The 23035-nt window shown below is 36.1% G+C and overlaps 1 protein-coding gene across 3 annotated transcripts in view; it reads left to right on the top strand.

Moving 5' to 3' along the window:
- LOC138316732 (high affinity cGMP-specific 3',5'-cyclic phosphodiesterase 9A-like) overlaps positions 1-21496 on the top strand; it is a 68974-nt gene extending 47478 nt beyond the window's left edge. Inside the window, exons 7-14 of one of the 3 annotated variants that reach the window (XM_069258403.1) lie at positions 4464-4559; positions 5111-5233; positions 5750-5910; positions 6126-6234; positions 9361-9465; positions 11698-11802; positions 13371-13517; positions 13850-21496. In XM_069258403.1, coding sequence (XP_069114504.1) covers positions 4464-4559; positions 5111-5233; positions 5750-5910; positions 6126-6234; positions 9361-9465; positions 11698-11802; positions 13371-13517; positions 13850-13996 — 993 coding nt within the window. In that variant the 3' untranslated portion in view covers positions 13997-21496. The remainder of the gene's footprint in view (positions 1-4463; positions 4560-5110; positions 5234-5749; positions 5911-6125; positions 6235-9360; positions 9466-11697; positions 11803-13370; positions 13518-13849) is intronic. The other 2 variants (XM_069258398.1, XM_069258394.1) reach the window with 2 other exon arrangements.
- The last annotated feature ends 1539 nt before the right edge of the window (positions 21497-23035 follow it).

Below are 23035 nucleotides of genomic sequence, written 5' to 3'. Positions count from 1 at the left end.
CTGTAATGGCCGCCATTTGGTAGCAGTGTACAGTAGATTTGTAAAATTCAGCAAAATAAAGCCCAGGTTTTAAAATGTTACCTCTACTGTATCACCATGTACAGTAGTATTTTTTTTTTTTATTTACACAACATCTGCAATTGTTTTGCAATGGTTGTTTTCGGACAAGTGTGATTTTTGTATTTTTTATCAAGCCTGAAAAACCATGATCCACACAAATTTTTTTTTATTTAATTGCAAAAAAATGAGATTTTTAACCCAAAATTACACCCCCTCCAGATAGAATTTTTTTCTTGAACAAAGTTTAAAACCAAACATCAATGTATGTTTGCTTGTAATTTATAACTAGATCTAAATGATTTTTAATTTAAATAAAAAATCATTTTTGTTTTATTATTATTATTATTATTTTTTTTTTTTTTTTTTTTTTTTTTTAATCAGGTAATTGATATATTTATAATGAAGAATAAATTTACAGACAATTAAAGACATATTTTTGTACAGTGATGTTGCGGATGAACTTGGACTGCCTTAAGTGACTCCCTGTCTTATGTGAGTTTTTTGTGATGGTCCCTTGGAAAGTCACATGAGACAGTCTCGACTGTATCAGTGTTACCTCCATTGCATGATCATAAAAGGTGACTAAATTTGGGATCTTTAATATTACCTTTGAGTTGCTTGTGAATGCTCTGTCATCAGGACACACCGAAGCGAGGATTAAACAATGTTATACAGCATGTAATGCCTCTAACATCAGGCAGAGACACGGGTGGATTAAACAATGTTATACAGCATGTAATGCCTCTAACATCAGGTAGAGACACGGGTGGATTAAACAATGTTATACAGCATGTAATGCCTCTAACATCAGGTAGAGACACGGGTGGATTATACAATGTTATACAGCATGTAATGCCTCTAACATCAGGTAGAGACACGGGTGGATTAAACAATGTTATACAGCATGTAATGCCTCTAACATCAGGTAGAGACAACGGGTGGATTAAACAATGTTATACAGCATGTAATGCCTCTAACATCAGGTAGAGACACGGGTGGATTAAACAATGTTATACAGCATGTAATGCCTCTAACATCAGGTAGAGACACGGGTGGATTAAACAATGTTATACAGCATGTAATGCCTCTAACATCAGGTAGAGACACGGGTGGATTAAACAATGTTATACAGCATGTAATGCCTCTAACATCAGGTAGAGACACGGGTGGATTAAACAATGTTATACAGCATGTAATGCCTCTAACATCAGGTAGAGACACGGGTGGATTAAACAATGTTATACAGCATGTAATGCCTCTAACATCAGGTAGAGACACGGGTGGATTAAACAATGTTATACAGCATGTAATGCCTCTAACATCAGGTAGAGACACGGGTGGATTAAACAATGTTATACAGCATGTAATGCCTCTAACATCAGGTAGAGACACGGGTGGATTAAACAATGTTATACAGCATGTAATGCCTCTAACATCAGCAGAGACACGGGTGGATTAAACAATGTTATACAGCATGTAATGCCTCTAACATCAGGTAGAGACACGGGTGGATTAAACAATGTTATACAGCATGTAATGCCTCTAACATCAGGCAGAGACACGGGTGGATTAAACAATGTTATACAGCATGTAATGCCTCTAACATCAGGTAGAGACACGGGTGGATTAAACAATGTTATACAGCATGTAATGCCTCTAACATCAGGTAGAGACACGGGTGGATTAAACAATGTTATACAGCATGTAATGCCTCTAACATCAGGTAGAGACACGGGTGGATTAAACAATGTTATACAGCATGTAATGCCTCTAACATCAGGTAGAGACAACGGGTGGATTAAACAATGTTATACAGCATGTAATGCCTCTAACATCAGGTAGAGACACGGGTGGATTAAACAATGTTATACAGCATGTAATGCCTCTAACATCAGGTAGAGACACGGGTGGATTAAACAATGTTATACAGCATGTAATGCCTCTAACATCAGGTAGAGACACGGGTGGATTAAACAATGTTATACAGCATGTAATGCCTCTAACATCAGGTAGAGACACGGGTGGATTAAACAATGTTATACAGCATGTAATGCCTCTAACATCAGGTAGAGACACGGGTGGATTAAACAATGTTATACAGCATGTAATGCCTCTAACATCAGGTAGAGACACGGGTGGATTAAACAATGTTATACAGCATGTAATGCCTCTAACATCAGGTAGAGACACGGGTGGATTAAACAATGTTATACAGCATGTAATGCCTCTAACATCAGGTAGAGACACGGGTGGATTAAACAATGTTATACAGCATGTAATGCCTCTAACATCAGGTAGAGACACGGGTGGATTAAACAATGTTATACAGCATGTAATGCCTCTAACATCAGGTAGAGACACGGGTGGATTAAACAATGTTATACAGCATGTAATGCCTCTAACATCAGGTAGAGACACGGGTGGATTAAACAATGTTATACAGCATGTAATGCCTCTAACATCAGGTAGAGACACGGGTGGATTAAACAATGTTATACAGCATGTAATGCCTCTAACATCAGGTAGAGACACGGGTGGATTATACAATGTTATACAGCATGTAATGCCTCTAACATCAGGTAGAGACACGGGTGGATTAAACAATGTTATACAGCATGTAATGCCTCTAACATCAGGTAGAGACACGGGTGGATTAAACAATGTTATACAGCATGTAATGCCTCTAACATCAGGTAGAGACACGGGTGGATTAAACAATGTTATACAGCATGTAATGCCTCTAACATCAGGTAGAGACACGGGTGGATTAAACAATGTTATACAGCATGTAATGCCTCTAACATCAGGTAGAGACACCGGTGGATTAAACAATGTTATACAGCATGTAATGCCTCTAACATCAGGTAGAGACACGGGTGGATTAAACAATGTTATACAGCATGTAATGCCTCTAACATCAGGCAGAGACACGGGTGGATTAAACAATGTTATACAGCATGTAATGCCTCTAACATCAGGTAGAGACACGGGTGGATTAAACAATGTTATACAGCATGTAATGCCTCTAACATCAGGTAGAGACACGGGTGGATTAAACAATGTTATACAGCATGTAATGCCTCTAACATCAGGTAGAGACACGGGTGGATTAACAATGTTATACAGCATGTAATGCCTCTAACATCAGGTAGAGACACGGGTGGATTAAACAATGTTATACAGCATGTAATGCCTCTAACATCAGGTAGAGACACGGGTGGATTAAACAATGTTATACAGCATGTAATGCCTCTAACATCAGGTAGAGACACGGGTGGATTAAACAATGTTATACAGCATGTAATGCCTCTAACATCAGGTAGAGACACGGGTGATTAAACAATGTTATACAGCATGTAATGCCTCTAACATCAGCAGAGACACGGGTGGATTAAACAATGTTATACAGCATGTAATGCCTCTAACATCAGGCAGAGACACGGGTGGATTAAACAATGTTATACAGCATGTAATGCCTCTAACATCAGGCAGAGACACGGGTGGATTAAACAATGTTATACAGCATGTAATGCCTCTAACATCAGGCAGAGACACGGGTGGATTAAACAATGTTATACAGCATGTAATGCCTCTAACATCAGGTAGAGACACGGGTGGATTAAACAATGTTATACAGCATGTAATGCCTCTAACATCAGGTAGAGACACGGGTGGATTAAACAATTTAATACAGCATGTAATGCCTCTAACATCAGGTAGAGACACGGGTGGATTAAACAAGTTATACAGCATGTAATGCCTCTAACATCAGGTAGAGACACGGGTGGATTAAACAATGTTATACAGCATGTAATGCCTCTAACATCAGGTAGAGACACGGGTGGATTAAACAATGTTATACAGCATGTAATGCCTCTAACATCAGGCAGAGACACGGGTGGATTAAACAATGTTATACAGCATGTAATGCCTCTAACATCAGGTAGAGACACGGGTGGATTAAACAATGTTATACAGCATGTAATGCCTCTAACATCAGGCAGAGACACGGGTGGATTAAACAATGTTATACAGCATGTAATGCCTCTAACATCAGGTAGAGACACGGGTGGATTAAACAATGTTATACAGCATGTAATGCCTCTAACATCAACCCCATATGACATGAACTTGAGTCTTTTACATGTGAATCACAACATAATACATTGCGTCTCAAAGGATAAAAGGCATTTGTATGTTTACTGTAACAGATTAATGTACAATGAGTACAGAAAGATTTGAAATATAGCTGACTTTTTTTGTTTTGTCCTTACATTTTGGTATTAATAAGCCCCCTTCTTTCTTACAATTATTTAAGCGTCCTGGGTGTTAATTATGGTGAAAACACTATATTCATTTCACAATCAATAAAATACACCTCTATTTTTTCTCTTTTTTTCTAGATGCCGGTCCTGCACCAGTGGCTTTATGAAGTATATAAAAACTACAACAATGTGCCTTTCCACAACTTCAAACACTGCTTTATGGTCACACAGATGGTAAGCTACTTAATTAACCTAATATCTATACCAGTCGTCGCTCTTTTGGCAGAGATATACTCACAATTTTACTTGTGGATTTAAAAATAAAATTCTACTCTATACTGAAAGGGAATCTCTATCTTGATTGATAGAAGTCATAATTTGGCAAATATGAGACCATACTTTGGAATTATTCCATAGTATTAAAGGCCCACTACCTTTCCGAAACGGCTTTAAATTTTTAAAATGGGAATGTAAAACAAGATCGATAATTTTGTAGAGTCCTAAAAATTATTAACTTATCGTTAATACTAGATTTATCATCACCTTCTGAACAATTTGATTAAAATAAATAAAATGTTTATTTTCATAACGTGGGTCGTATTATGTTTCCCGCCTTCGTCCTAAATACCGTGCAGTAGTTGACTATCACTGCGCCAGACGGCAAAACAGCGAATTGACTCTCCACTGTTTTCATTATTACGCAGGCAATCTTGCATAAGGAATTAGGGTTTGTATATTTGTCTTGTCGTAGCTGTAATAAGATTTGATGTGTATATATTTTCTAGATGTATGGTCTAACGTGGCTTATTGATACACCTTCACTGTTGGATGACCTTGACATTCTTATCCTTATCACTTCTGCCATTTGTCATGACCTTGACCATCCAGGTTACAACAACGCTTATCAGGTAAGGGGAGATAATTGAGTGAAGATTGATTACTTACCCGGTAATAATAGGCGATAGTTTGAAAGGGGAAGCAACTCCTGACGAAATAAGGGAGATTTACAAGATAAAGCTGGCTTTGATAACATAAAAAGAAGGAAAGTGGGTGTGTAATTACAGTTTGAGGAATGAGAGGTAATCGATAACAAGTATGAGCTACCAGGGGGTTTGATTACACAAATATATTGACTGGGGTATTGTCTTGACCAAGCAATCAGTTTGAAGAATGGAAGGTATTCGATGAATAGGATTTAAAGTACCTGTGTCTGTAGTAGGTTGTTTCTGTCAGAAGGGAAGCAACTCTTACTGATCCAGTTTCCTTTTAAACTGATGTGTGTCCAATCCTCCTTCTCTTTATATTGGAGCAGCTTGGGGTATTTTGTCTTCCCTCCATCAACCCTCGCTTTTAATAGAAATATTTAAACTAATCATACATGCATCAAATATGATACAGTCTATGTGATTTTAATTTCTCGTCAGGTTAATGCGAAAACTGAACTAGCCCTGAGATACAACGATATTTCTCCTCTGGAGAATCACCACTGCTCTGTAGCGTTTGAGATCCTGGAGAAACACCACTGCAATATCTTCCGAAACCTCCCCAAGGAACAGTACAGAAAAGTCCGTGAGGGAATGATTAGGTTGGTATCTATCCCTCTTTATGAATTGCATTATAGATATCAGTTTCCTAGTGTTACGTGAGTGAAATTTTCTGACCATGTCAAGGTTCTATGTAATAGTAAAAAAATCCGGGTAAAGGTCTATTTATCTGTCCATTCTTCTGTCCTTTCTGTTCATCCTTCTATAAATTATCGCCTGCTGGCTATGTTTTACCTGGCCATGTTTTTCGTTCCAGGTGTATCCTTGGTACAGATATGGCCAAACACAATGAGATCCTCAGTAGCTTCTCAGCTATAAACAACACGTCAAAGTTTGACTTCCAAAACAAGGAGCATAAGTCTCTGGTAGGTATATAAATATAAATAATTTGTTCTGTCCTAACACCATAATGAGGTGTTTATTTTCTGTTTACATAAATCTTCTAATTACAATGTCTTCTTTATTGTAAAGATATGTCACCTTGTTTAGGTAATAGACTTCTGGGTAAGTGTAGACTAATTGATTGTAGGGAAAATGTTAAGCTATAGGCCCATTAGGCCTCTTGTAATGGAATTGACTATAAGAGTTCAGTGTTGTTACTTTTATTCCTGAGACGAAGTCTCAAGTGACATACATGTATTCTAATCGCCTTTTGTCCGCCGTCGTGTGTCGTCTGTCATGCGTCGTCCGACTTATGTCCGTAAACAATTTACTTTTTCAACTTCTTCTCAAAAGATGCTAAAGCAATTTCAATGAAATTTTGCACAAACCTTCTAAGGCATAAGGCCATTCAAAATTGCATGGTCCCCACCCCCCCCCACCCCCAGGGGGCTGTGGAGGGGCCAAAAGGGGTAAAATTGACTAAAATTTCAAAAATCTTACCTATTTATTCTTCTCTACTCACAGATGTGGTTGAATCAAATACTCTTCATAGATAGAAAGGTCTTTAGGTCCTTTACAAAAACTGTGAATTATATGACCCTGGGGTCTCTCATTTCCCCCTTAAGTTTACTATAGTTTAAGTACTGTATTTCACCGCAAATAAGACCCCTCACGCAAATAAGACCCCCCACCTATTTTGACACATTTTCAGACTTAGGGGGGATGTCTGCAAATAAGACCCCCCACCTATTTTTCAGTTTACTGGATGATGGATTTGAGCAATGGAGTAATTAAAAATATCACCAAAATGACTTTGTATTGTAACTTCTTTTTGTTTGTTTTATCGGCATAGAAAATTCACGTAGTAAACAACTGTTTGTGTGCTTGTTATTTTTGTCATTTAATTCAAGTTAATTCACAAGTGATTGAATTTAATTATCAATAACTACGAATTGTGGAAAGTGCTCATATTTAATTGTAGGTTATTTTCAACAAAATACGCCGATATATGTTTCCATGAACACTTCATATCGGCATGGTCAACACGTTTTAGTGTTCGTACGGCTTGTCATTTTTTACATGAATCGGCAAAGATATTCTTCATTGATGCAGATCGTTTCTGCAGTCGTGGATTCTAACTCAATACAATCATTACCTAAAACATCTACTTAAGGCATTTACAGTTTCAAGTATGTTTATTTGTGAACGTAACGTACCTGTAGTTCACAATCAGTTGAGGAAACCATGCTTTACTTTTCGGCCACCATGTTTTGTTTACGCAGTCAGTATAATATGATTAGCCGCAAAGTTTCGTATTTTACTCTGGATACAAAAATACTTGCTACGACGTTTCATTGCAGTTAATACTTGGATTAATATCTGAAATATTATCAAACAATCGTCGTATCAATAGAATACCAATCAAATTCCCAAACACGACCCAGTGTGAAAATGTGAAAGTATGGCTTCAACCGGGCGCCATTTTCCTACACATGTGTGTACGATGTTACAAACAACTGCATCAGTGCATGTCGGCACGTTGAAGTTAAATCACGATCGTTTGCTCATTTGGCTGAGACAAATGTATGTAAATTCTTCTGTTTATGAACGAATTTGATATGTAAATGTTGCAGTGAATTTTAAATAGGCCTGAGTCTAAACGGCGATTGATTCACGTGTTTACTAAGATGGAGATGTAGTTGTGATCGTAAACAGTAACCGAATTTGAATATTTTAAAATAACTATACTATTATTAAAACTTATGGATTAAAATGACATTGCTTATGTTCTGTTTCTTTGTTTTGATTCATTGGTGAATGTCCGCGTGACTTGCAAAAATGTGCGTTTCCCTTTCAGACTTACGTTACAACTGCCCTAGTATTGTTTATATTTTAATTTGTCATACTATTTGATTTAATTTTACTCATATGTCTTCATTATTATTATAAATACTTGAACATCTTGCTATTACCCATCTGTCATACGACTGTTACAACAATGACAGGACATTAAAAAATCCAAGATGGCGACCTCATAGATCAGGCGGGTTGTCCGCAAATAAGACCCCCCACCACTTTTGACCTTTATTTCTTCTCTGGGAGGGGGGTCTTATTTGCGGTGAAATATGGTAGAGAAAACACATTTACGAGCATTTTTTGCTCAATTTTCATAGAAAATGAGACAAACTTGGTTAGAATTATTAGCCTGAGATAGCATTTTGATATCGATATCATACCCATATTGGTCCTGGCCGACCTCATAGGGGCAGGGCTAAAAAGGGTCATATAGATTAAAACGTCAAAAATCTTCTAAAATTTAATTTTGAAATGATAGAATCAAATACTCTTTAAAGATGGAAAGTTCTTAAAGTGTTTTAAGGTGTTTTATATACATTGTAAATTATATGACCCTGGGGTGTCACGTTACCCCCTGGGGAGGGGGTTTGGTTTACTGTAGTTTATATAGGGAAAACACATTTATGAACATTTTTTGCTCAATTTTCATAGGAAATGAGTCAAACTTGATTACATTTATTAGCCTGAGATATAGCATTTTAACATTCATATCGACCCTCGCTGACCTGCTGGGGGGCCAGAGGGGCAGGACCAAACAGGGTCAAAATGACTAAAATTTCAAAAAATTCTTCTAAGCTCACAGGTTTGGTGGAAGCAAATACGCTTTATAGACTAAAAAGTCAAATTTATAAAATCACTGACCAACTTCAAGGCCCAGTATATAGTGTTTATATGTCTTTAATTTGTTTCATGATTTGTTTCATTATATATTCTAACTCAGGTGACCGTTAAGGCCCATGGGCCTCTTGTATAAGATAAACATCCTGTCAAGGTTTGTATACAGTTTGTATACTATGATGATATTGACATCTTGTTTTTATAGTATCAGACTGACACTGAAAATGTATCAAAGATTTCACTGTCTAACATGTTTCTCAAAGTGATATTTGATTTTGAAAAAAAAGTGTGAAGTAACATACAGACCTATGTATAATTATATCTTTGATTTGCAGCCTTGCATTGTGTAAGAGAACAACCAAAAGAAATGTTTCTAATTTTGCTGCTCTTTTCATGCTTATTTATTTTCGCTCTAGATGATGATAATAATGATGAAGGTATCGGACATATCTAACGAAGCGAGACCCATGGATGTCGCTGAACCCTGGCTAGATTGTCTACTCATGGAATTTTTTAACCAGGTCAGAGGTCACCTGATCAAACTCTCCTGTTATTGTTTCTTGCCGTTGTCCCACTGCCATCTTCATTCCCCACAATATGGAATTTATTTCACGTTTATCTTAGGTCCTACTTGACTATTTTTAGTGAGTTTTGTTTACCCTCATTTTCTATTGCCAAACCAAGACAGTGAAATTTGGCCAGTGTTTGGGATGGAAGGAAGACATTTAGTTTTGATCCTGGCCTGAATTTCCCTGTGCTGGGTTGGTCTTACTTTTCAGTTTCTTGGTTTTATTTTACCAATAGACAGGTGATGAGCACTGGACACCGTTGATTTCCCCCGCAATTTTTATTTTGTATTTAAGAACCTTCATAATGATCCAAGACTTAATATGATATTTCATCACTTCTTTTAGCCATAAATTAAAAATAATAATGAATAATACTCAAAATTGATAAATGAATTTTGAAACACTCTCTATTATGTAAATAAAATAGGAGCTTTTTGTGAATCAGGACTAATGTTGATGGATGGATTTGGTAGACGGACTTATTTTTAGACCGGAATTTTATTGGCATGAGCTGCTAAGTGAGATTGGGTACTTGGTTGGAATGTCTTTGCTGTATAGTGTTAGAAATGACTTATTTGCGATCTGAGGACCTATTTTTAGTCAGTGAATGCTTATTGCTTGTGATTTATGAGCTGTTCACTAAAAATGGGTTGGTTAACCTATGATTGAAAAAAGGCTTATTTAATTAATTCATTGATAAGCTGTGTAGTTTGGAGCTTATTTATAGCTTATTCTGTGGTTTGATATTTTTGAATTTGAATGAAGTTTACTCTGTTTCATACATTGTTATTGCTCGTCCTTGTGGAACATCTTTTATATACACTATAAATGTCAGATTCCTTAACTTCTAGTGGTATATTTTACTCTTCTATAATGTTAGCGGAGGGCAGCCTACAAAACAAAACCAAAATTAATCAATAAATAAGCACCCAAAATGTAAAGTGGGCTGATGGATTTCGTGTATAGTAAGGCAGTAACAAGCAGAATCGGTAAAAATAGTACCGTAAAATGTTTTGATTGATGAACACATGAAATAAAGTATACACAAAATTAAGGTGGCCGGTTAATGTCAGTTCTGAGTCAATCATCAGTCTTGGATCATTATTGTGTAGTTTGTTTAAGTTGCTCGAGAGCTGGAAATTAAATGAAATGTAATTCAAATTAATTTAACAGCATAAAGCTTATTGAGTAAGAGAAGTGATAATGAAAATCCAACTTAAGATGTAAGAATATCACATAGATGTACTGACATTGAAAGGTTCAGTATAAATACATGTAATATGCATTTTAGTAAGAAAAAATATGTTCAGCTTGAAAGAAAGATTTGGTTCTACCCAAACTTTGAACATTGATTAATTCCAGCTCATTATAGCTCTGATGCACTACTCAGTTTGTTGCATGTGAAGCATTACTAGGTGTCAACTCACAAAAAATTAAATACCCAAGTGGAAAATGGTACATTTCCCAGATAGCATTTAACCCAATAAAATCTAAGAGCGAGAGAAACAGAGGAATTTAAAGTAGTTAAGTAACCCTTCGCCACCATTTTCCATTTCCATGTTAATTCCATGCAGACAAATTATTCAAACAACTGAAAATAAAACTGAATGTTTAGGTCCATTTTGTAGGTAATTTGATATGTACATTAATGTATGGTGAGACATTTGTAGGAGTTATTGCCCCTGATTTATAGGTGACAAATGTGGATATTAACATGTATGAACTGGGTAGTATACAGACATCTGCATGTATATAGTATCCTGTGTACCTTCCATGTTGTATCATATCTTTGTTGTTGTGCACTCATTCAGATTCCTGCAATGTTTAATTTTCCAATCATGTCTCTTGGAATTTATCACAGAGCTGTTCAGATATATTCACATTTAGTAAATTGGATACAACCAACTTGATATTTCCAGGACATTCACTTAAATCACTTCAATTTCAAATTTGAAAGTAAAGTGTAAATCAAAAACAATCTAATAATCCAAACCAAAATTTCCTAGTATCAAAGGACAACTTTTGCTTTTTGATTTATTCCTGTATTACTGGACATATTTTGACTAATTTTTTTCACCATCCAACTGACATGTGTTTATATTGTATTCTGGCTAGTTGTTATGGAACATCTATTGTTTTTCCCCTCTCTCATTTGTTCTCCCCACTTTCTTTTGTTTTTGTCAGCTCTTAATGATATTGATAAAAGTAGCTGACATTTCTAATGAATGTCGCCCAATGGATGTGGCAGAACCTTGGCTAGAATGTCTTCTACAAGAGTTCTTCAACCAGGTAACACAAGATCTACCACACTTTCATATCAGCCTGCACAAATCTTCAGCATAATCTCATTGTCTCTTCAGCTTTCTTTCAAGTTATGGTTTACGTATTCTGAACATCTTTTTTTGTATAATATATATTGGCAAAACTTTATCAAAAACAGGATTGATCAGGTAAGAAATAATCTAAATAGGTTAAATGGACATGTTTTACTAAAATTGGTCCTATTAAAGTTATTAAGGTAGGTCCATACTTTTGAAAATTGCACAATTCATATGACGCTATACCGGAAGTTGCGGAGGTTGGTTTAAATTCTAGAATGGTTTCCGATACGCCACGACATCACACTTGGATATTTTTTCAATTGGTGAAAATTTTCTACATAGATTATTAAATGTTTAGATTCATTAAACAAATCAAATAAAAGCAGTGAAGTGAAAATTATATGGTATCTCTGAGGTTTTTGCGGTCCCTGTCGTAAATGGGAATGGATTTTTAAACACCGGAAGTGCCGTACGTCGCTATAAATCATAAGAGGGGACCCGGCCGGACCGAAATTCCGGAATTCTAAAAAAATCGCATACGTATTTCCTTTAAACACACAATTTGGAGAAAATCATAAAAACAAACAGACATAAACCAGATATAATATCACAAAAACGTATGAACTGATGTGGAATGTTTTTTTGCGGCATGATTTTCAAAAAATAGTCAAATATAACCCATCTTAGCACTGGATGAAATGGGGGTAGGGTTGCGAGTTACAAACTTCAAGCTTACAAAATTGTGAAATTTTTATTTAGGACCCTGTGTTTTTATATGATATTTGAAAAACATATTACCTTGGGCATATCATATACAAATATTGTGAAATTGACATGGGTTTTCATTTCCTTTTTGGCCTATTCATTGATTTTTTACGGGCGAAAATATGGCAAAACATGATAATTACGTATAGAAACGGTCCTGGGAAATAACAAAAATTAGTTAGCATTTGTAAAAATAAAATAGTTTTGTATATTGTTCTATCGTAAGAAATTTAGGACAAAAAATCAACAGGATCGAGACTACATTCACCCTAATATTATAGAAAACATAATTTTATGAATTTTTCTATTTTCGGTCAGCAAATTTGCATGAATGGTATATTTCAAGCTCAAATATCTCAAAAAGTAGTTCGAGAACACCCATTTATCTTTACAGATTTGAAATCTACATGATAAATGCAAGAAAATAAGACCTGTTAGAAAAAAATGACATGGGTTTTCCCAAAAGTATGGAGCTACCTTAACAACTTCCAAAATACATGTCAGGTCAAAAAGTCAAAATGTATTTTAGATCTATAGAGGTCTTTTATACATGTATCTAAAAATATACAACACAAGTCTGAGGGTTTCTCTTACGATGTACAACACGGGTCTAATGGGCCTTTTACAGCTCAGTGTGCTTCACAGGATGTAGAGCCATATAATTCACAATTCATATCCATCAAGGTATTTTTATTAAAAAAAAAGAAAAGTATGTCTTCAATACTGGTACATGTTAAATGCTTTACAATATTATATTACTTTGTTTCACAGAGTGATGTAGAGAAGCTTGAAGGTCTACCAGTGGCTCCGTTCATGGATCGAGAGAAAGTGAACAAATCCTCGTCTCAGATTGGTTTCATTAAATATGCTCTTCTTCCTCTGTTCGAGTCTTTGGGGGAATTGTTCCCAGTGATTGAGGTAAAATATCACTAAATTGTTTTTTTATCAGACTTTGATCAAAATGAGGTAAAAAAGTTTCAAGATGGTTTAGGTTTGAGTTAAGGTTTGTTTTATGACTTTTTAATGTTAAAGTGTATGGAGTTCCCTGAGTAAAACACAAGGTCGATACCTGGTAACTACCATCTGTGGGGCCACATTTTATTGTGTTATGTCCAGATTTCATAATTAGAGGCAGGGGAATATGTCCTTCAGATATTTCTAGTGTATTTTAAATAGCTTGGTTGTAGACAGATACTTCTCTTTTGTTACCTTTATCAGGTATAGGGAACCCTTTATATTTGTGATTGTAGGCAGACATCATTCAGCCGGTACGGACCGCCCTGGATTACTACACCGACATGCACAAGGCTTTGGAGGAGGAGAAGAAGAAGCGGGATAGTGTGGGGGACTTATCTAAACAGAACGGCATCACACAGCCCAATCATATCTCAACATGACCCTTACTCCCCCACCGTCGTTCATAGTGAACTAGTCTGTGCTACAAAGCTGACAACCCCTGATCTTGTGTAATGGTGCAATCTCCTCTTTGTTGTAGTGGATTTCATATTCAGATAAAGGGGAATTTCTTATAGTGATATATATATATATTGTTTCATGAAGGTGAAGTTGCCAAGAGATTTTTAACTGACTATTTATTTCTGGTAATCATTTACGGTTGGTGAGATGACGAAGATGGTGATTTATTAACTTCATGATCTGAAAGGTGATACATACGTAGACTTGGCCCTGGTTTTTCTTAACAAACTTTAGTCAAAATTGGACTTAGGTCTAAATTTTTGACACAGGTTCATGAGAATAACAGTTTTGAGCTTTTTGTGTCGAGAAGTTGGACAGTGGCTGTTATCTTACATAGTGTTTCAGCATTTATAAGCGTCCTTGTATGATATTTTTATGTTAAGATTTTGTATGAAAAAATATTTATTTACCATTATCTGTAATGTGTCCATGAAACTTGTAATTTTTTCTCACATCATTTTTTGATAGCATCCTCAGTGTTTGGGGGTTATTTTTAAGGTTATGGCAATGGAAACATATATATAATGTGTTAACATGGAATCATTCATATTCGCAAGTACTGTGTATTAAAGCTTTGCATGTTGTTATGACAACTAATTTAGAAACTTTCTGCAGTCATTTAAAAACCTTTCTGAGTAAATTTTGTGTTTTTTTTTTGTAATTGATAACGCACATGTATGCTGTATGAATGAATCTGATCTGTGTAAATGGCTATATTAGAAAACAGGGTAGGATGTGTATCAGTCTGGAGTAAAAGGTTCTGGTCTTACCTTTACACAGCAGTAATGTTTACAATTTCAACTACGCATTCTTAACATATGTTGTCAATATTAACAGCGCTAGCATATTTGTGAACATGCATTGGCTGTTTCGTACCTTTTAAAAGCCTTGTAAATAAGCCATTGTTTTCCTTCACCAATAGTCAGAGGTAATAATTAAAAGCTATAGTATCAAAATAAGGCAAAATAAAGTTTTGTCTTTCCGTATGCCTCATAAGATCATATTTTAATTCAATGACTGATCTCATCAGTCATTTGATTGAGCAAAGTGTCTTGTAATTATCAGGGGGGGACTATTTTTCCCCTAAAGATTATACCGAGTCTGAAAGAATTCTAAATAAAACCTTCATAATTTTAAGACAAAGCATTTATTGGTGTCAAATACAGCAAATGTATGTAATAGGTGTATGTCGACATTAATGTACATCTATGTTGATTGCGGGATAAACAAATACAGTATACAAGGGCAGAGAATTTAATGATCAGGTTATAAAACTGTTACAGGTGTTATATGAAGCTGGTTGTAAGAAGATGGGCAATCGTACAATCGTTTAGTTTGAGAGTGTCAGTGATGGTTTGACACAACTTCGTTAATAATATTATTTGATGATTATATTCATCTTTTTCTTCCGTGTGATGATTTGTAGGATCCCAGTATCTTGTTGAATTATGTGACTCTTGGCTGGTCCAGAAGTCACATTGATAATGATCTATCTCATTTATAGGAATTCTATATATATGCTGACTTGTTCAGGGAAGAAATCATATGTATCATAATTATCATAATAAATGCCCCTTTTCCTAAGATAGGTTCCTAACCCTTTGTTGTGTACATAAACACTCGGAATCATTTTGTCATTATGGGGGTCTTCCTTGATTTTCCAGGGGTTAAACTCACTGCTGTTATGCCCACCCCTTTTGATGCACATCAAAGGACCAAACTAACTGTCTCATCTGTTGTAGCACACATGGCCTACAGTTTTGCAATGGCACAGTTCAAAGCTTGATATTACAACAGTGATAGTAACCCCTGGGAAAATCGAGGAAGTATGAGGGTGTATAACATTATTTTCTATGTTGTTTATAGATGTAAAATCAGAGATACAGTTGAACTATACAAAGTTGACATATATTATGTAACCCATGTTTTTATCGTATCATTCTGCCATGTCTCATTTTGTGATGCGGAGACAGGAGCATTTATGTTTTTAGCTCACCTGGCCCGAAGGGCCGGTGAGCTTATGTCATGGCGCGGCGTCCGTCGTCCGTCGTCCGTCGGCGTCCGTCGGCGTCCGTCTGTCCGTCAACATTTCCTTTCAATCGCTACTAGTCATAGAGTTCTGCATGGATTGTAACCAAATTTGGCCACAAACATCCTTGGGGGAAGGGGAACAGAACTTGTATAAATTTTGGCTCTGACCCCCCGGGGGCAGGAGGGGCGGGGCCCAATAGGGGAAATAGAGGTAAATCCTATAAATCGCTACTTGTCCTAGAGTTCTGCATGGATTGTAACCAAATTTGACCACAAACATCCTTGGGGGAGGGGGAACAGAACTTGTATAAAATTTGGCTCTGACCCCTCGGGGGCAGGAGGGGCGGGGCCCAATAGGGGAAATAGAGGTAAATCCTTTAAATCGCTACTTGTCCTAGAGTTCTGCATGGATTGTAACCAAAATTAGCCACAAACATCCTTGGGGGAAGGGGAACAAAACTTGTATAAATTTTGGCTCTGACCCCACGGGGGCAGGAGGGGTGGGGCCCAATAGGGGTAATAGAGGTAAATCCTTTAAATCGCTACTAGTCATAGAGTTCTACATGAATTGTAACCAAATTTGGCCACAAACATCCTTGGGGGAAGGGGAACAGAACTTGTATAAATTTTGGCTCTGATCCCCAAGGGGCAGGAGGGGCGGGGCCCAATAGGGGTAATAGAGGTAAATCCTTTAAATAGCTACTAGTCATAGAGTTCTGAATGGAATGTAACCATATTTGGCCACAAACATCCTTTTGGGAAGGGGAACAGAACTTTTATAAATTTTGGCTCTGACCCCCCGGGGGCAGGAGGGGCGGGGCCCAATAGGGGAAATAGAGGTAAATCCTTTAAATCGCTACTAGTCATAGAGTTCTTCATGATTTGTAACCAAATTTGGCCACAAACATCCTTGGGGGAGGGGGAACAGAACTTGTATAAATTTTGGCTCTGACCCCACGGGGGCAGGAGGCGCTGGGCCCAATAGGGGAAATAGAGGTAAATCCTTTAAATCGCTACTAGTCATAGAGTTCTGAATGGAATGTAACCAAATTTGGCCACAAACATCCTTGGGGGAAGGGGAACAGAACTTGTATAAATTTTGGCTCTGGTCCCCGGGGGCAGGAGGGGCGGGGCCCAATAGGGGTAATAGAGGTAAATCCTTTAAATCGCTACTAGTCATAGAGTTCTGAATGGAATGTAACCAAATTTGGCCACAAACATCCTTTGGGGAAGGGGAATAAAACTTGTATAAATTTTGGCTCTGACCCCACGGGGGCAGGAGGGGTGGGGCCCAATAGGGGAAATAGAGGTAAATCCTTTAAATCGCTACTAGTCATAGAGTTCTACATGAATTGTAACCAAATTTGGCCACAAGCATCCTTGGGCGAGGGGGAACAGAACTTGTATAAATTTTAACTCTGGTCCCCGGGGGGCAGGAGGGGCGGGGCCCAATAGGGGAAATAGAGGTAAATCCTTTAAATCGCTACTTGTCCTAGAGTTCTTCATGGATTGTAACCAAATTTGGCTACAAACATCCTTGGGGGAAGGGGAACAGAACTGGTATAAATTTTGGCTCTGATCCCCCGGGCGCAGGAGGGGCGGGGCCCAATAGGGGAAATAGAAGTGAATCCTTTAAATCGCTACTAGTCATAGAGTTCTGCATGGATTGTAACCAAATTTGGCCACAAACATCCTTGGGGGAAGGGGAACAGAACTTGTATAAATTTTGGCTCTGACACCCGGGGGGCAGGAGAGGTGGGGCCCTATAGAGGAAATAGAGGTAAATCCTTTAAATCGCTACTAGTCATAGAGTTCTGCATGGAATGTAACCAAATTTGGCCACAAACATCCTTTTGGAAGGGGAACAGAACTTGTATAAATTTTGGCTCTGGTCACCTGGGGGCAGGACGGGTGGGGCCCAATAGGGGAAATAGAGATAAATCCTATAAATCACTACTTGTCCTAGAGTTTTACTTGGATTATGACCAAATTTGGCCATAAACATCCTTGGGGGAAGGGGAACAGAACTTGTATAAATTTTGGCTCTGACCCCCTGGGGGCAGGAGGGGTTGGGCCCAATAGGGGATTTAGAGGTTAATATTAAAATTCATTCAGAAAAGAAACAATGAACCTGTATGCAGAACATTACTTGGCATTACAAACCAGGTGAGCGATACAGGCCCTCTGGGCCTCTTGTTTAAAGTACATTCTCAGTTATAAGATATCACAACACATATACAAATATAATGCTATTCCTATGGTGTGATGAATTAGCCCTCCCTTCTTAACTGTCCTGCAGCCCTCCCTTCTTGGTGCTAACTATCAAAAAAATATGATAGTATGTTATCTATATTTTCTTAGGGTCTAAAATAGATTTATGTCATGAAGAACAGCTATTTTTTTTAATTTCGATGAAATGGACATGAAGTTGAAAAAGGCTTGGAATTCTTTTTTGCTTACATACATCTACCTGATATAATCCTATATGATTGTCATGTGTCTTTTGTTGTGCAATATGACTGGTCCAATAGAACTGTTTCTTGTGCAATTCATTCAATACAACATGTACAAGGAGGAGCTTGTCCTGCAAAATACCAAAAAGAAAAACAAAAAAACAAAAAAACAGGAGATTCCAATTTTTATTTGAATTACACATTAAATAAAAGCCAGCTTGACAATATATTAACATGGTCTGGTAATTCATTAGGAACATAAGCATACCAAAAATCAATTTCAATACCACCATCCTTCTGTAGATTGACAAATACAACTGGTTCAAAGTTGTGTGCTTATTTAGGTCCACTCATGTGGTAAAAAAACAATAAGGCCAGGTGTGGGAATAAGTGGGTGCATAGATTGTCTTGTTATTATCCAATTTGTATGACAATAAGCCCATGTGTGTCAGAAAGATTGTTTCAGGCAAGAACTTTGGATCTGTTGAAACGGTATGTTATGTGAATATTGTTTTTGGTAACATTTAGTTCGTGTGCCACAATTACATGTAAGGTCTTTTGTCAAGTAATAAGCCCATGTGTGTCAATAAACCTTTTCTGGCTATATGCCCATGTGTGTCAAAAATGATGTTTGGTGATTCACTGCCCTGCTGTGACAAACTTATCCGTATAATAGGTATACATTTAAAGATGCTCCACTGCTGACAAATGGTATTTTTTTCGCTATCAAAAACAGGAGCAGACGATTAAGTATTTTTTTCAGTTGCAAAAGTTACTTACTTTACACCATTACCACAGTTGAAAAATTGGAGCTTCTAATTTTACTTTAAGTTAAAAATATGAAAAATAATTAATTGCATCCCGAAAAAATTCCGTGTCACTATATCCTATATGGAATGAAGTACTAATTGCGCATGTACCATTATAGTAAATTAGTAAATAGTAAATTATTTTATATTATTTTTTGTGTTAATTAGACATATATATACATGATTTAACACCAATTATTGTTCAAATGATGAGTATCATTTATGCTCTGTCGGCGGTGGAGCATCTTTAATATTTCTGCTAAAATCTTGATCAACAGTTGATAACAGAAATAGACCACCAGTTGGTGGCAGAGGGATGTCATCTGGAGGTTGATCCTCCTCAGCCCATTTTGATTTTTTGTCCTCGGCCCATTTTGATTTGTTGTCTTCTGCTTCTAAAGTATAACTTAATTCCTATCATCCGATTTGTATTGCTCTAGCTCTGCCTCTAGAAGCCTGGTCCATTTAGCTATATTTTCTGAGAGATTCAGAAATAGAGTACTAAAGTCGATCAATGGGCTTCAGCAGCACTGGAGTCAGTGCAATGAGTTATTACGTAGCACTCACTATTAAATGTACATGTTTAAGTTTTTGGCATTAAAAATTATCTCTTAGAGATTTTACTGATGAATGTGTGAAAAGTTGATATTAGACAATATCCTGTTACTGTTGGTCTATGGAAGTGCTGAAACCCTGTAACATACATCAAAATTATTGTGGTATGCCAGATTTGATTGGTAGATATTTACCCTACCTCCTGTTCACTGGTAGGTGTTATGCATGAACAGATCTGTCTGTCCTAACAGATCTATCAATGCATTTTCATCGTTTGAATGGTGTCTACATCTGTGGACATACTTAATACTCTAGAAGGCATTTTTTTTTGCTTCCTTTATATTGTGTAACACTCGCTCAGAAAGTTTTAGATGAAACTTCAATCAAGCAATAATTCATGTGGTTTTATATATACCTCATATTACATTAACTACATGCTACCTTTGTCAGATCCCTGGACAACATAATACCAAACTGAAGGTTCTGTGCGCAACAACTTATGTATATGGATGTATACTGGTACATGACAAGACAAATTAAAATAACTGCATTGAAAGTGGATGCTGCAGCATTGTCATCCTCTGTAATCTTCAAAAGAATTTTCTGTATCCCTTTAGAAATCTGTGGGACCAAGAACTGAAGAAGGCTTATTTACTAGATCTTAAGATCTTTGAACAAATTTTTGTCAATGATTGTAAGAACTTCGCCATTGTAATGCTGTCAATTTACTGTGACAGTCTGTCAGAGTACAGGGTGGATACAAACAGTATTGTATCAATCCTTGGGAGATCAAGGAGGATTTTACCTGTATATTAGGATTTATTGATATTATATATAGGTAATGTATAATAAAAGTATGAATGAATAAAATTAAAAGCAGAAATGAAATGACATCGATTACAATTTTGCACTTTTTTTATTGGGAAGATGTACATGTTATATATGTTGTTTTTTTTTTAAATTGCACAGAACTTTTTTTTTCTTTTTTCTTTTTTTTTGTAATTTTCATCAAATATTATTGACATGTGAAAAATATTTTTACATAGAACATGCTGTAAATGTTTCTAGTAGTATTGCACTACTGTTGCAGTATCTTCATTTAATTTCAACATGTGAAATATGTTTGAAATTCGACATCAAGTAGGTTTTTACACTTGTTAGATACATAAATCTATTTACATGTTTGGAATATTTACATTTAACAGTGGTAATTCAGTAATTGGACATTTCATTAACAAAAATCCTATTACAGTTTTTAATATGGAACAAGAATTCATACTTGTACTGAGGCATTAGCTACGCACGATTTTCATTGAATAATTACATGATTTTTTTTTTATAGAACATTGCTATTTTTACACTACTAAAGATATGCATGGTTTTCATCAATGTTTACATGTGAATTAAGACTGACATCAAGGTGATGTCTTGTTTTAGTTATGATTTTATTAACTACTCAATAATATGGTACGATAAATCATTGTTCTCTCTGAGATGTCTATTTTCTTCTCTCTTAAAATTTATGTTTATCATATTTATAATAAAATCTATTCAATAAACTTGTTAAAGATGATATTGTGATTCACTTCTTATTTTTGTACAACACCAATCCAGTCCCCCAGAATTATCTACTTGTTTATTTAACAAGAGATCCAAGGATCTATGTGCCCACCAAAGAATGATCTATGTCTGACAATGAAAAGAGGAATCTTTTCTCTCCATTTCAGTTCTCAATTACAAACTTCATACAAAGTTTGAGAAAAATCCCTTCAGTACTTTCTGAGAAGAAAGTAACAAACTTAAACTATCAAAATCCAAGATGGCGGCTTGTTAACCGATTTGTCCCAAAAAGCAATATGCACAACTTAGGTCCTAGGGAAACCTACATTTGAAATTTTGAGAAGATGATTTTCGCAATTTAAATGAAATATCAGTTAAAAATTGTTTTGGACGAGACACAGATGAAAGGCATTTTATATTGCCCATCTGATGATGGAGGGTTAAAAAAGAAAAATCCTTATTTTATATTTGCTGATAGGGAATCTTGTAAAAAGATCTACGTGTTGCATGAAACATAATGCAACTAATTCAAAAGTCTGCATCAAACATGAACCTGGTATAGTAATTGTTGAAGTCCATATGACTTCTATTACATGCTGAAAATATGCTTCATATTAATCTTACCAATGATTAATTTCATAATTTTAAATTAAGATAAGAAAGATATATGTAAATGGTTTACTCAATGAACACGATAAATTTCTAATCAGAATATTTTAGTATCAATCAAATAAATATTTCCCCAGTTTACTTGTTAATATATGAGACAACTCAATACAGCTGTTATGCTAGTTTTCTGGGCATGAAGTTTCCACCAATTTGATAAATCCTTTCGCAAAATTGGTCTGGAAACCACATCCAGGTAGAGACAAACAGCTGAATCTTTGGAGATTTAAATCAGCTCAATCTTTTGGAGATGAACAGCTCAATCTTTTGGAGACGAATAGCTCAGTCTTTTGGAGAATAACAGTTTAATCTTTTAGAGACAAACAGCTAAACCTTTTGGAGAATAACAGTTCAATCTTTTGGAGACTAACAGCTCAATCTTTTGGAGAATAACTGCTCAATCTTTTGGAGAATAACAGCTCAATCTTTTGGAGAATAACAGCTCATTCTTTTGGAGACGAACAGTTCAAACTTTTTGAGACTAACAGTTCAATCTTTTGAGGACAAACAGTTCAAACTTTTGGAGACTAACAGTTCAATCTTTTGGGGACAAACAGCTCAATCTTTTGGAGACTAGCAACTCAATCCTTTGGAGACTAACGGCTCAATCTTTTGGCGATTTAAATCAGCTCAATCTTTTGGAGATGAACAGCTCAATCTTTTGGAGACTAAGTTCAATCTTTTGGAGACGAATAGCTCTATCTTTTGGAGATTAACAGTTCAATCTTTTGGAGACTCACAGCTCAATCTTTTGAAAAAGAACAATTCAATCTTTTGGGGACAAACAGCTCATTCTTTTGGAGACTAACAGCAAAATCTTTTGGGGATAAACAGCTCAATCTTTTGGGGATAAACAGCAAAATCTTTTGGAGACTAACAGCAAAAT

The sequence above is a fragment of the Argopecten irradians genome, chromosome 1 (assembly GCF_041381155.1).
Source record: "Argopecten irradians isolate NY chromosome 1, Ai_NY, whole genome shotgun sequence".
Classification (NCBI taxonomy): Eukaryota; Metazoa; Mollusca; class Bivalvia; order Pectinida; family Pectinidae; genus Argopecten; species Argopecten irradians.
The sequence above is the reverse complement of the archived record's forward strand: the minus strand, read 5'-3'. Positions and strand labels throughout refer to the sequence as shown.